Source organism: Lycorma delicatula, chromosome 6 (genome assembly GCF_047948215.1).
Source record: "Lycorma delicatula isolate Av1 chromosome 6, ASM4794821v1, whole genome shotgun sequence".
NCBI classification, from domain to species: domain Eukaryota; kingdom Metazoa; phylum Arthropoda; class Insecta; order Hemiptera; family Fulgoridae; genus Lycorma; species Lycorma delicatula.
In genome coordinates, this window is record NC_134460.1 from 128,589,022 (window position 1) to 128,603,124 (window position 14,103).

A 14,103-nucleotide genomic window follows, 5' to 3' on the forward strand; every position below is an offset into this window, starting at 1 on the left:
AATGTTTCCAAACTTTTGATCATGTAGGATTAAGGAAATAGTTTCAAGACGTGATACAGTAATATCTTATTCAATGCAATATTCAAAATGACTTGACAAAACCTGCCTGTAAAAAAAAAAAAAAAATTTGGTACTGCATTATTACTGTGGTGTAGGGAGAATGAGAAACTTCAGGCTGAAGGGGGAAAGAGTATGAAGTACCTTCATTGGCAATCTGTGAGAACCGAAACAATATGCTAATATTACATTTATTTATTCTCACCTAATGAAAATGGAACTATACAGTAGAACAACTTGCAAAACCATAGTTTTTTCACAATTACAAAATGGGTGGCTGAAACAACAGACATATTTAAAATTTTAAGCATACAGAATATTTTTTGTGGTAAAATGGGCATTGTTAAGTACTATTTCAGTTCTCCACTACATTGAGAATTTAATCATTATCCAGGTTATGTACATTACACTTTCTTCACAAAATTATTCAAAACAATGTTTATGCTACTATAGTCATTATACAAGATTTCCAGTTTTAACACTTTTATGTTGGAATTTATCATTTAATAACAGTAAGCAAATTCTGTTATTTCAATAAAGTATTTATAATGACACAGGTGTAAAAATAAAGCAACTAATATAGTTTTGAGTTGTCATTTTATTTTAATGACTAAAACTACAAAATATGTACACTAAAAAAAGGATAAAACATACACATTTCTTTACATTAATACATAAAAACATGTAGAAAATTACAAAATAGCAGTCAGCAACTTATAAAACAAAATGTTTTACCTTCCTTTAAGAAATCCACCAAAACTGAATGTTATACACCTTGATATGAACATGAACTAGAACATTTATTTAGGCAAGGGCTAACTACATCTTAAATCTTACCTTTCAGGGCTAATTTGTGTCTATAGTCACAGTAAATTAAAAAAAATACTCCACTACCCTGTAACTTTTTGATCTTTCAATTTTAGTGTAGTTTAACAATACACCATAATTAAATTTTCATGAATGTTCTTTGGTTTCACTATTTTAAATCTTTCACAAATTTGTCAACTAAATAAACAATGAATTTTTAAATTAAATAATTAACAAGAAATCAAAATACATATTTTTTTCCAACACTTAAGTAATAACTATTGTTTCTATAGGACTCTTTCAACTCCTTATCACCTTTTCTTACAAACAAAATCTATGTGTTAAAACAATTTTGTGCAATGACAAAAATTTACCCACATACTCTCATTTGAGTGTCAACATACCCAAAAAAATTCAAAATTTCTAACAGTTCCTACATATGATACTCAATTTAACATCAAGGGCATATTAAACATTATTATCTAACACAATCTGCTATTTAACAATTGTATCATACAAATACATTTATAAGATTTTCATAAATTATTCTTATATTAAAGTGAACATGCACATCTTACAATTCTGTATGAAGCTAATTTGTAACATCAATAAACTGTAGCAGTAATAACAGACTGTAAGTACTTCTTTTAGAAAAGAATTACTTACCAATAATTACAGCGAATACTAAAGAGCATTTGGGTTGCGTAACCAGACTTTGCCTTTTTTCAGTTATGTGAATATGAATATTTTACAATTTGTATTAGATTAGCTGTTGAATTTATCGATGTTTGGTTACATATATCGTCAACGTATTATAATGTAACTGCTGATTATTTTTTTTTATAATGAAACAAATATTTATGATAATTTTTTTTGAAGTATGTAGTTATTACCGTAGTGCTGTTAAGGATTTTTTTTGAATGTAAATAAATAATATTAACAGTTTATAATGTCGAAGAAATAAGTAATGTTTCAATACAAATAAAACTGCTGTTAATGTATATTAAGTAATACTGTTAGCCGTAAAGAAAACACAAATTGGCGCTTCAGTGCAATAGAGCTATATTTTTACTAACAGTTGTGGTTAATGATAAAATAGTTAAGTAACAATTTCACCTTCGATCACAAAAAATTACTATATAAATGAAAGGAAGACAAAACTAAATCCATTGTCACACTGAGTCTGTAAATGAACTGAAATTGTTGATGGCGAAGAGGCGACATGCTTGCCGAAGAGGATCAATGACGTTGCATCAGCGTAGAAACTTTTCAATACATACTTCGTCGCATCGTACTGAAAACATTCGACATAAATGTAAGGCACCGTTGCAATATGTATAGATAAATAAATAGAAATAATAAAATATTACATAATGTTAACGAAGAATTTGTAGAAAGCTCCTTATGGCTGCGTCGTATGATTACAGTTAAATGAAAAGCATGCAGATCAATATTTCAACAAACAAAATATTTAATTCTAAAAAAAGAAACATTTGCGTTAAAATTTATTATAGAAATATATCAGTGATGATTTAATCGTGTGCTTCAGCTATTTAGTAGAGAATATAAAATGCTACTTTTTTGTTTGTTTTAAATAACGTAGTATTTAACGTTGTTCAGAAGCGTATAAGTGATGTACTACACCTAATATTTTAAACGAAGACTAAGCAACTTCCATTACTAGGCATACTTTTTGTATCTGGATGGTTACTAACAATAACCATATGTATAAATCGAAGCCAAAAGCTGTAATCAACACTTGCATCACCCACAACTTAATTTTTTTTAGAATTAGTACATCATAGTATCAATTTTTTTTAGTAGAAATGTAATTGTAATATAGAGCGAAGCATCTAAAAACAACCACATTCACGAAACGCATTTAAAAAAGTATACAGCAACATATGTCTCAAAATATTACTAAGGCAACATTCAAATAAAATTTTTATAATACATTCGTAAAGCAGCATAAATAATGCCAAAATATTTTCTTTATATAATATTTTCTATGATCCTTTAATAAGCATACATACATGAAGATTATAGTTCACGTGCCATACTTGCGCAGTTAAATTAAAGCTAAAGACAAGAATAAGTATTACACATTACATAGAAAAAACCGACATGAATGTAAAGAAAAAACCATGGACCACTCCATCTTATATTGCTTTGCGTTGCCTTTTTCCTAAAATTTTAACCTTTAAATTTTAATAAATTTCATACTAATCTTAATATCTATTATCGTCAGATGTTATCTAATAATTATCAACGAAGGTTATCTGCAACACCAACCGACCCACCTTTGTTGAGATTAAGTTCTGCTGAAGTCCTTCAGGAATTTGATTGCTCGATACAAGTCACTGCTGTAAAAGATATCTTAATCCCTATGTAACAGAAAATAATGAATTTATAACTGGAGCAAGTTAATTCTATATGTAGCACAAACCACAATCCAGTTGACTGTGGGTACAGAAATAGAAATTGGTTAATAGATTCTACAATAACCATCACAGCAAATCAAGTGATTTTTCATAATAGTATTAGTTTCTTCGAATACAGTGAACTCGCACTTAAATGGGAGAACCCATCAGATAATCTCCAAATTACTAACAAATAAATTTTTATTTTTAGAAAACAATCATATTTAGTTTTTGTCAATGAAAACATCCAATCCAAATTAAAAAAAAGATAAAGTATTACAACTTTTCGGTTTTATATCTGTATATTTATATATGTATAAAATAGCCCAGCACTTAATTTATGGGTGGGGGGGGGGATCAGCATGGCTAATGAGAACATAATTCTAACAGACCTGCTAATTAAAATTTTTTAATCATAAATAATAGCTTTCATGTACAAAATACATTTGCAGGGAAAAAAAGATTTTATCTTGTTTTTGGTAACCTAAGAGAGGTTCATGCAAAGATGACATCAGAGGTTCTCTGTTGCCCATTTACAAATTCCCAATTTATCATTAGAAATATTTATCTCAATCATAGGAATTAATGAATTTAACCTAACCTTTTTATCTCTAATTTCCAAATATAATTGTCAACATTTTAATATAACTAAAAACAATTATAAAAGTAATAATTTAAGCTTCTTACATAGAATACAAAAAAATTAATAAAATTTGTTGAGTACTGATATCAGTGCTTTCTTTTATACTATCCCAGTTAAACGAGAGTGTACTGTATTATGATATCAGTACATTCTTCAATGTTATCCCAGTTAAATGAGAGTGTACTGTATTAGAAGTTAAATGTCTCAAGAAAAATTGCTCACTTACAAAAACTTCACAGTGGATATAAAATGAGCTAAGAACATCCAACTATCAGGCAGGGAAGAAGTCTTTTACAGTGAATTTTTAATTTGGTACAATATGAGGCCTGGAAAACGATCTTTAATAAATTGCACAATTATCTAGCAATGTAGTAGTTAAAACTTTGTAGTTTTAAATTACAAGTTAAGAATGAATAACTTCACATGATAAATTACAGAATTTAAAATCTCATCATTTTAATCACTATTTAGACATGAGACAGAATCTTGAAACATGTTTTATAGCTTAAGACTGGTTTCCAGGTCTCTATTAAAAGAAAAATGTGGAATTTGCATCAAAATTTGGTAAATAAATAATAAAATAAATTAAAATAAAAAACAAATTTTTTTTTTCTAAGGCAATTTTATGCTAAAATAAAAACAATTAAGAAAATGAACCAAGCATGAAATTTAAAAAATTTTGCCAAAGTGAGAATGGAGAAAAAGATGCCATACATATACATGAAACAAAATTGCATTTAACTAATGTATACTGGGCAAGATGTATGAAAACACTTATATATTTTTTAAACAATAATCAGTTCAAACAGAAATTCAAATAATATGCCTGTTATAATGTTATTACTGCAGACAAAACATATTACCTCATATATGATAATCACTAACACGATATAATAATTTACCATTTAATAATGAAAAAAAAATTGTACCTTTTACCTAAGAGGGGACACACAATTACACTAACATACTGATTTTACCACCTCCCACTTCACTACTCCACCTATAGGCAGATTTCATGACTATAAAACCCTCATTAACAAACTGATCCCGATTACACTCAGATCTGATCCATCAGCCTTTTAAATACTTTATATACTGTAGTAAATGAAACAATTGGGCAATATATTTTTTATCATTTTGAATGTATGTATTGTAGTAGTACCTTCCACGCCCTACTGGTGATCGACTGCGGTATCTTGCACCAGAGCTCCTCCCAGAATCTCCGTAATAGCCATTGGTTTCATATCCATCACGAAGTGAATCACGACCTCCACCTCCTCCACTACCACCATAAGTGCTTCCACGGCTACCACGATATCCTGATTCCCCTCTACTACCATATCCATCCCGTCCTCCGTAACCATCCCTGTCATAATCATCTCTGCTAGATCGTCCCCCATAACTACTGCCACCTCGGCTCGACCCTCCAAATCCAGAGCCACGTGATCTACCAGAATCAAAATCATCATATCTGCCTCCACTGCTTCCTCTTCGACTCAATCCACTACTACCCCCTCTTCCACGAAAGCTACCGCTACGGTCAAAACCACCCCTACCACGGCTGAATCCCCTATCACCATCTCTACCACGAAAACCACCACCTCTTCCTCCTCTTGAACCCCCCCTTCTGCCCCCTCTACCACGACCTCGTGATATTTCTACTCGAAGTTTTGGTCCCAAAAACGTAGAATGATTTAAAGAATCACACGCAGCAATTGCATCATCACGATTTTGAAATTCAACGAAGGCAAAACCTGGGGGATTAAACGCAACCCAAACGCTGTTTAGTTTCCCGTATTTTCTGAATTCATCTTCAATATCCTCCTTCTTGATACCATCACTCAGCCCGCCAACATAGACACGAGTACCTCTTACAAATTCTCCCATCTAAACAAAAAAAATCAATAATATTTGTTAGAAAATTATTTTATTTTAGAAGACTTACTTGCTAATATTTATAGAAACCAGTTATATATTACACGACAGCAGAAGCATCTTTCTTAACATTTACAGGTTGAAGTTCTTGGAAGATGTGTTACTTCATTACAAACATAATTAACACATTTGTTATTACACAAATTTGGTAATTTTGTTAAATAATCAAATAACATTTTTACAATTTTTTTTTTACTCCAAAAAATTGGAGGTAAAATATAAAAATTCACAATCAAGTTAAGATTAACTACAATTAAGAAGAGATTCTTTACAATACTGTAATTTAAGATATGTAAATATCACCATTCAGTCAGAAGTGTACCATAAGTTAAATGGTATGCACAGGCATTAAATGAAAGCAAAGAATCTCAGATTAAACTTTAAGAAGAACTTAAAGGGCCTGTTACCATGTAAAAGAGTGCCTGCTCAATTTCCCATGAAGTTTTGAACATCAGCCTGCTGAAGTTTACACAGTAAAATGTTCAAACTTAATGTACTTTTCTGATTACAGTAACTTTTATCATAGTTCAATACTACCATTTTGTATTTAATTTAAATATCACCTCTGTTAAGTTTATTTAATGCTTATTAAAAAGGGTTAACAAGTGTTAGATATATGAAGTTTTGCCCAGAGAATAACTTATTTTTGATGCTACTTTAGAACTATCCCACCTAATTTATTGTAAATAGCAACTAATATTATGAATTATATACAAATTGTATGATTTCAGTTAGACAAGATTAACAAACAAATCAACCATTAGATAACATTTCATTACACTTAACTTCAAAATAAACTAACACACTTTTTTTTACACTCACTACTAACATTAATTAACTGTAAGAACTTAAAAAATGTTTGATTAACAGTTTATCACTAGCAGACTAATACCATCTAATGTAGACACTAACAGATGTGATCTAGACATAGTATCAATGTCTGCCGGCATATAACATTTTAACCATCCAAGTCAGTTTCTAAGTTATGTATTTCTTAAATGTGGCCCTTTTCTAGCTAACTAGGCAATAGGATCAATCGCAGCACTAAAATAAACCCTAATTAATAATTATTATAGATAGACCAATGCGGGTTGGAAAATAAGAAGCAAATTTTTTATCACAAGCCATACGTTTGAAATCATTGTTTAACTCGAAAAAGTGATCTTATTCACCTCACTTTGAAAATTAGGTGAAGGAAATTAATATTTCAGAAATATAAAAACAAAACAATTTTAAAAGCTTACAACTCCTGACTAATACGAATAAATCTTTTTTGGAGTAAATTAAATTCTATTAATTTAGACTAAGAAAATGAGCACACAACTTTGACAAACATACTTTGTAATGTTCTTAGAATAAAACTTTTCCTTGTATGATCCACATTCTTTTTTATCACATTATTACTGAAAGCAATGGAAAACCACAGCTGCATTTGCAATGCAAAGTAGCTCTCTGCATTTTCATACAACAAAGATGGAGGCGCCTACCTTGGTAAAATATTTCAGAGGTAAATTAGAGTCTAAAAAAAGGTGGAAGGTTACAAAATTTAAGGAATGAAATGAATAGGATAAATGTAGATGTAGTAGGAATTAGCGAGGTTCAGTGAGAAGACTTTTGGCCAGGTGATTTTAGAATTATTAAATCCACTTCAAATAATGGGCAGGCAGGAGTAGGCTTCATAACAAGATGATAAGGAAGGGAGTAGAGTATTTCAAAATGCATAACAATAGAATCATTGTAATAAGGATAAAATCAAAACCTAAACAATGATTGCTAACGTCTACATGCCTACAAGCACCCATGATGATGAGGTAGTGTAAACGAAGCAATTAAACATATAAAAGGGGATGAAAATTTAATAATAGTTGGAGATTGGAATGCAAGCAATGGAAAAAGCAAGGAAGGAAATACATAGTGGGTTTATACAGTCTGAGCAAAAGGAATGAGAGGGGGCAGAAGAGTTCTGAACAAAGTAATTGCCAACACCTAATTAAAAATCATAATAGAAGAATATACACATGAAAAAAACAGATTATATTATGGTTAAGCAAAGATTTAGAAATAAATTCCAATGCAAAGCTTACCCTGGGGTAGACACATTGATAACCTTAATTTAGTGATAATGAAATTAGATTGGGGTTTACAATCCTGAAGAGGTGTCAGATGAATCAGAGAATTTAGAGAAGCTTGAGGAAGAGGAGGTAAAGAAGATTTTTGAAGACATTGTAAGAGGTTGAGTAAAAAAGATAATGTAGAAAATGTAAAAGAATGGGAGAATGTTAAAATGGAAATTCTTAAATCAGCAGAAGTGAACAAAGAGAACTGGTAGAAAATCTTGGATTTCAGAGGATATATTGCAGCTGATTGATAAACATAGAAAATTAAGAATGCTAGTGATGAAGAAAGTAGAAGGAACTATCTACAATTAAGAAATACTATAAACAGGAAGTGCAAACTAGCAAAACAGTGGATTAAAGAAGTGTTCAGGATTGGAAAGGGAAATGAACATTGGTAAAATAGACAGAGCATACAGAAAGTTATGGAAAACTTTGGGGTACATAAATTAAAATCAATGTGTTAAAGATGGTACACCAATTTATAGTACGAAAGGAAAAGTTGATAGTGGAATATATTGAGTTACACGGAGAAAATGGTGTTATTGAAGAGGATGAAAGGGAAGAAACAATACAGAGATCGATTTTAAAGGAGCATTAAAAGATTTGTGGCATAAAGGCTCCTGGAACAGACAGAATACCTGCAGAATTACTGTGCAGGGCTGGTGAGGAGGCGATTGATAGATTATACAAACTGGAGTGTAATATTTACAAAAAAGGGAAGTTCCATCAGATGTCAAAAAGTGTTGTCATGATACCAAAGAAAGCAGCAGTTATATGAGAAGAATACAGAACATTATCTTAATTAAGCATGCATCAAAAATTTTAACTAGAATTCTATACAGAATTGACAGGAGAATGGAAGAAATGTTAGTAGACGAATTTGGTTTTAGGAAACTTATAGCGGACAAGGGAAGGTATTTTAGATTTAAGCACTCAGATTAATAGTAGAAGAACATTTAAAGAAAAACAAACCAACAACATACTTGGCATTTATAGACCTAAAAATTTGACATTTGATAACTTAGACAGGAATAAAATACAGCATCTAAAAAAAAATTACGGTTCAAATACAGAGGTAGAAGAACATGAAGCTGTAATAAAAAAAAGAATGTAGTCTGACAAGGATGTTCCCTATCCCAGTTACTTTTTTTAATCTTTACATAAAAATTAATATCAATATTTACATAATGATTAATATCATTAACTTAAAAGAACAATTTAGATCCGGAGTAACAGTACAAGGTGAAAATATAAAGATGCTATGATTTACTGATATAGTAATTTTAGCCAAGAGTAAAAAAAGGTTTAGAAGGAACAGTGAACAGCATTGGATGAAGTCCTACGCAGAATTACTGCATGAAAATAAAGAACAAAAGTAATGAAATGTAGTAGAAATAATGATGGACCACTGAATATAAAAATAGGAAGAGAAAAATTCGTAGAGGTACAAGAATTTTGTTATTTGAAGTAGAATTACTAAGATGGACAAAGCAGGAGCGATACAAAATGCCGAATAGTATAGGCAAAGAATCCTTCATTCAGAAATATATCTCTTATTTAATAAAAAATTAATTTAAACATCAGGAAAAGATTTTTGAAAGTATATGTTGGAGCGTAGCTTTATGTGGAAGTGAAACACGATTGGAGTACCTGAGAAAAAACAGGAATGTTAATCAGATGGGTGAATAAAATGACAAATGAAGAGGTGTTGCGGCAAATTGATGAAGAATTTGGAAAAATATAGATAATATTATAAGACTTATATTATAGGACACATTAAGGCACCTGGAATAGTAGCTTAATATTGCAGACAGGTAGAAGGAAAAAAATTGTGCAGGAGGCAAAGTTTGGAATATGTTTTACATATTCCAAACGAGAGTATTAACTATAAAAAACCCCAAATATTGCAAACACAATTTGTGAAAACCTAAAATTTAATTAGTTTATAATTTCTAAATTGCACAACTTTTAAAGCCCATTTAAATTTTATACCCTTCAAATCTGCTGAGGCAAAAGTAACTAATATTTAATTTTTAATTAGCAAAATAACTGTGTTAAAACCTAAGTTGAGTAAAAAAAAGGTAAACATTTATTTACCTTCTTGTAAATACTTTTTTATTTGGCAAAGAAACTTTTGCACAGACATGTATTTTTATAAAGCTGTACATGATACTACAGGAAACTAAAATTTCAGTCTGTACTTTTAACTACTCTAGTAGTTAATGCAATACAAATAAAAATTATAACTCAGCTTTTTTTAATCAGTATAACAATATTCCTGTAACTTGATAGCTCAATGAATTATATTCTTTATCTGAAACATATGATTAACGGATACCAAATTTTGGATGCTACAGCATATAGAAAATTTATGTAATTTCAAAGGAATTGAGAGATACCACAAAAGCCTGCCTTCCCAAAAAATTAAACTAAATCTGATTATTTTCCAATTTCAGCCTAACAATCTCCGTAACTTATATTTGTCATAATGACTGCTGCAAATTGTCATGTAACTGATCTTAAGATTCCATTTATATAATAATGCCGATCTATTAATAACTGTGCAATTCTAAATCCTATTCTATCATATGAAGAACATACCTTTACATTTTATGGTTTCCACTAATAGTAATTTTGCTTCACTAAACCCAGAAGTAGAATTTAATGTGTTCATCTACATTTTTGAGAAAAACCTTCTGCAAGTGCAATTATTAAGAAAAATTGATTTATTCATAGTTAATGAATAATGTACTTTTCCATTACTGAATCTTCTCACTGTATACAAAGTCAAAAATACTCAGGCATCTAAGCTCTAGTGCTTGTGGAAATTTATTTAAGTCTCCAACAAAGTTGTGATAACAAAAATTGTAAGTTTTATATCCAAATAATTCCGATTTAATTTAAATGTAATATTGGACTAAGGATTGAGAAAAAGCGATTTCAAAAAAAGTAAAAAATTTGTTTAAAATAATTACTCAGTTCAAGCAGAAATTGTTATATTAAGAAGAAAGGAAAACAATCTTATATTTGTGAAAATTGGCTAAGATTTAAGATAAAGGATAGAAGCTGAAAATATTTTTATATAAATTAAAATATATAAAAAAACTTTTGCAGTTCTGTGCAAATAATTAGATTATCATTTCAGATGCCCTGACTTTCTGTCAGAATGCACTATACACATTTGATAATCGAGTAGAACCTATACAATGCTGCAACAGAGTGTATTTATCGTCCAACCTTAAATTGAGCCTAGCTAAAGAACAATTGATCAGAAGAAAACTGTACACATTCCAAATAAATGTAAATTAAACCGAGGTAGCATTTTGTTCATTTGTAAAACACACCCATAGACTAAAAGAACGAACATTTAAGCGTATGGTACAGCTATTAGAAAAAGCATTTTTCACTCAATGTAGCTCTACTGTTTATGCTCACTGCAGTACTAGATTTTTGTTTACTGCTTTTGAAAGCTTTCTGCTTTAGATATTTGATGTTTTACAGTAGTAAAAGAATATTTTATGACTAAATTAAAATGCAAATGTGGGTGATTATCCTGAACCAAGACCTATGGAAAACTAGTAAGATGAGAGGGTGAGCAAGTTTGTTACTTCCAAAGGATTGCTTGTTTAGGCCAAAACAACAGGTCTAAAGTGAAAAGGAAAATATTAAAAACCTGTAGAGTGGTAAGACTTAATGAGCAGGATGCTTATCTGATGGGCTTGACCAAGGTTTGTTGTTGCCAGACATAGGTTATCAGAAGATTATTTTTTATGTGAAATTTACTGTTACCACTTTTAGTGGTACAAGATTTGTTTTCTATGTTTGACTTCAAAATTGACAGTCTTTTTACACACTCAAGAGGGTAAAGCAAATAAAGGGAGAAATGAGGTATGTCATTTGAAGCTTTTTGGTAATTTCAAAGTGTACTTTGTGAAACTATCCAAAAGCCTTAAGTGAGCAGCTGGGTATGTGGAAACATCACAAGTGTATTTACAGTCCTGCAATGTCAACTTTATACAGACGATTTGCTACACACCAGATGAATTAATATACCTTTTTTTAAAGATCGCCTGGCCTGGCCAAGAACAATGATAAAAATGACTAGTGGCATTGAAAAAATTAGGTTTAAGGCTAGTTCAGTTAGTCACACATTCTAATGTAAATGTAAGAGATGAAGAATTTCTTTTTGATTTTTTATGTTGGCGTTGGAAGAGGGGAGGGAAGGGCATTCCATGACTTTTCAGTTTTTGATATACAAAACCAATAATTATATATATTTGGCATTAATCTGTCCTACTTACCTAAAGGTATAAAATCATTACAGATTTAAAAAAAAATTGAGGTATACCACCTTTTTCTTCTCACAAATCAACCAATCTTCAGTTATACACACACCACCAATTTTATATATAAGCACCCCCCATTGTGGAATTACATTTCAAGCGAAATTGTATTTTCATTCCTCATACAATTGAAAAAAAATTCTATTTCACCCTCCCACCAAACACTTGACAAATATATTGTCTAATAAAAAAATCTTCAATAGGAAACACTAATAAGGCAAGAGTTAAGATTTTTTGGTTATGTACTAAGACATAACACTGTGCCAATGCAATTCCTGGTTTTCAATGATTTTTGTAAATTCTCCTCCCATTTAATGTTAAACTGTATTTAAGCTGGCATACCACTTGACTAGTCAAAAGCATAATCAGGTTTTATGATTAATACTACCCGAACCACTTTTTATTAAGACACCACTTTTTATTAAGACTAAACTTTTTAGACTAGGCTTTTCTTGTTTCCTCCTCAATATTGCATATCATTTGGAAAAAAAAAATTTTTTACATAAGTTTTTTACCAATAAAATAGTATTTCCTATTTGGTTTTTGCACACTAGTATGTTATCTGAAATTCGATTAAATTCAATTAATTATAAGGGTTAAGTAATTTTAATCATGTATATTCACTACCAGGTATCTCCAGGTGAAAATTTAATTCAAGGCAGTGGTGGTAGTTAAAAACAAAGACCCCTTTGTTTTATAAAAGGGGATTTTGATCCAAAATTAATAAATTTTAAAATTTACCAATTTAGTTTTTACAAACTTTATGGACGTTAAAAATGCAAGCAATCGCAGCAAAAATAAACCAAATTACCTAAACGATAAGAGTACAATTAAGTACCTACAATAAGAATCTCAATTTTCGACACATTACAACCATTAATCTTAAAAACTTTTTTTTTATTACTTTAACTCGTACGTTCTGACCGCTGTTTAGGTTTGCTTGAAATATTAATTATTAGGCAATTTATTCTTTGTATAAATAATTTACCCCTCACTTTTTTAGTATCTGAATTAAAACAATTCATTTTATAAGCCAGTGGCTATAAAATTAAATTATGTAATGGCTGTTTTAAATTATTACGATCTCATTAAACGTTTTGAATATTGCTTATTTAGGGGCTACAACCAAATTTACAATTAATTGCGTCCATAATACGCAGGTCTGTATCATTCGCATCACAAAAGGGCGGTAATCCCATATCAAAAAATTCGATGAGAATTACCTTACATTTTAAAGAATTAACGTTTTCTTACTGAGCAATTTCTAAACCAAATAATATTAAGTAAATGAAAAATTTTAATAGCTTATAACACTCGAACTTGGAGAAGTCAAACCGGGAATGGACATCCAAACATGAGATCGAAATAAATTATGAATATTTCGTAAAATGATAAATTCAGGTCAGTAAACAATAACACCTTACACTCTAAAAACAAATGCTAACAATTGGCTTTCATTAAAAAAAAAACTATATAGTAAGAATTACCTTAAATAAAACTTGAATCAGCAGCCGTCTGAAACACAGAACACCATCCAAGAATCAATACGAAGAAGAGGAAGAACAAGCCGGCGTCACTTTGTAATAAGGGGTTCACACAACCATAGCCAGAACTATTCTCGACCCCAAAACCTTTTCCGGTACTTCAACTATCAACCTTTAAAATTTAATTAAAGAACTTTCAAAAATAATATATTTTGTATACACACATTTAATTGCTTTTATTTTTATTGTTTATGTTACAAGGTAATTATCAAACAAAATTCACATTTAAAGACTAAC

The 14,103-nt window shown here is 30.2% G+C and overlaps 1 protein-coding gene across 2 annotated transcripts; it reads right to left on the bottom strand.

Annotated features, from left to right (window-relative positions):
* Positions 1 to 637: 637 nt before the first annotated feature.
* On the bottom strand, positions 638 to 13,935 carry Rsf1 (Repressor splicing factor 1). 2 transcript variants are annotated; one of them, XM_075368508.1, is made up of 4 exons: positions 13,810 to 13,935; positions 5,090 to 5,814; positions 3,165 to 3,248; positions 638 to 2,158 (listed from the first exon to the last, which is right to left on the bottom strand). In XM_075368508.1, exons 2-3 carry the CDS (start codon positions 5,812 to 5,814, stop codon positions 3,242 to 3,244), a joined length of 732 nt encoding a protein of 243 aa, XP_075224623.1. In that variant the 5' UTR covers positions 13,810 to 13,935; the 3' UTR covers positions 638 to 2,158; positions 3,165 to 3,241. The 2 variants fall into 2 exon arrangements, with proteins under 2 accessions (XP_075224623.1, XP_075224622.1); XM_075368507.1 differs by lacking the exon at positions 3,165 to 3,248.
* Positions 13,936 to 14,103: the final 168 nt, after the last annotated feature.

Coding starts and splice junctions, on each gene's coding strand:
- Rsf1 (XM_075368507.1), bottom strand. CDS start 5,814: ATGGGAGAATTTGTAAGAGGTACTCGTGTCTATGTTGGCGGGCTGAGT. Junction 2,159..5,089: donor TCACCAGTAGGGCGTGGAAG/GTACTACTACAA, acceptor GAATGTTTTCAG/TACGATGCGACGAAGTATGT.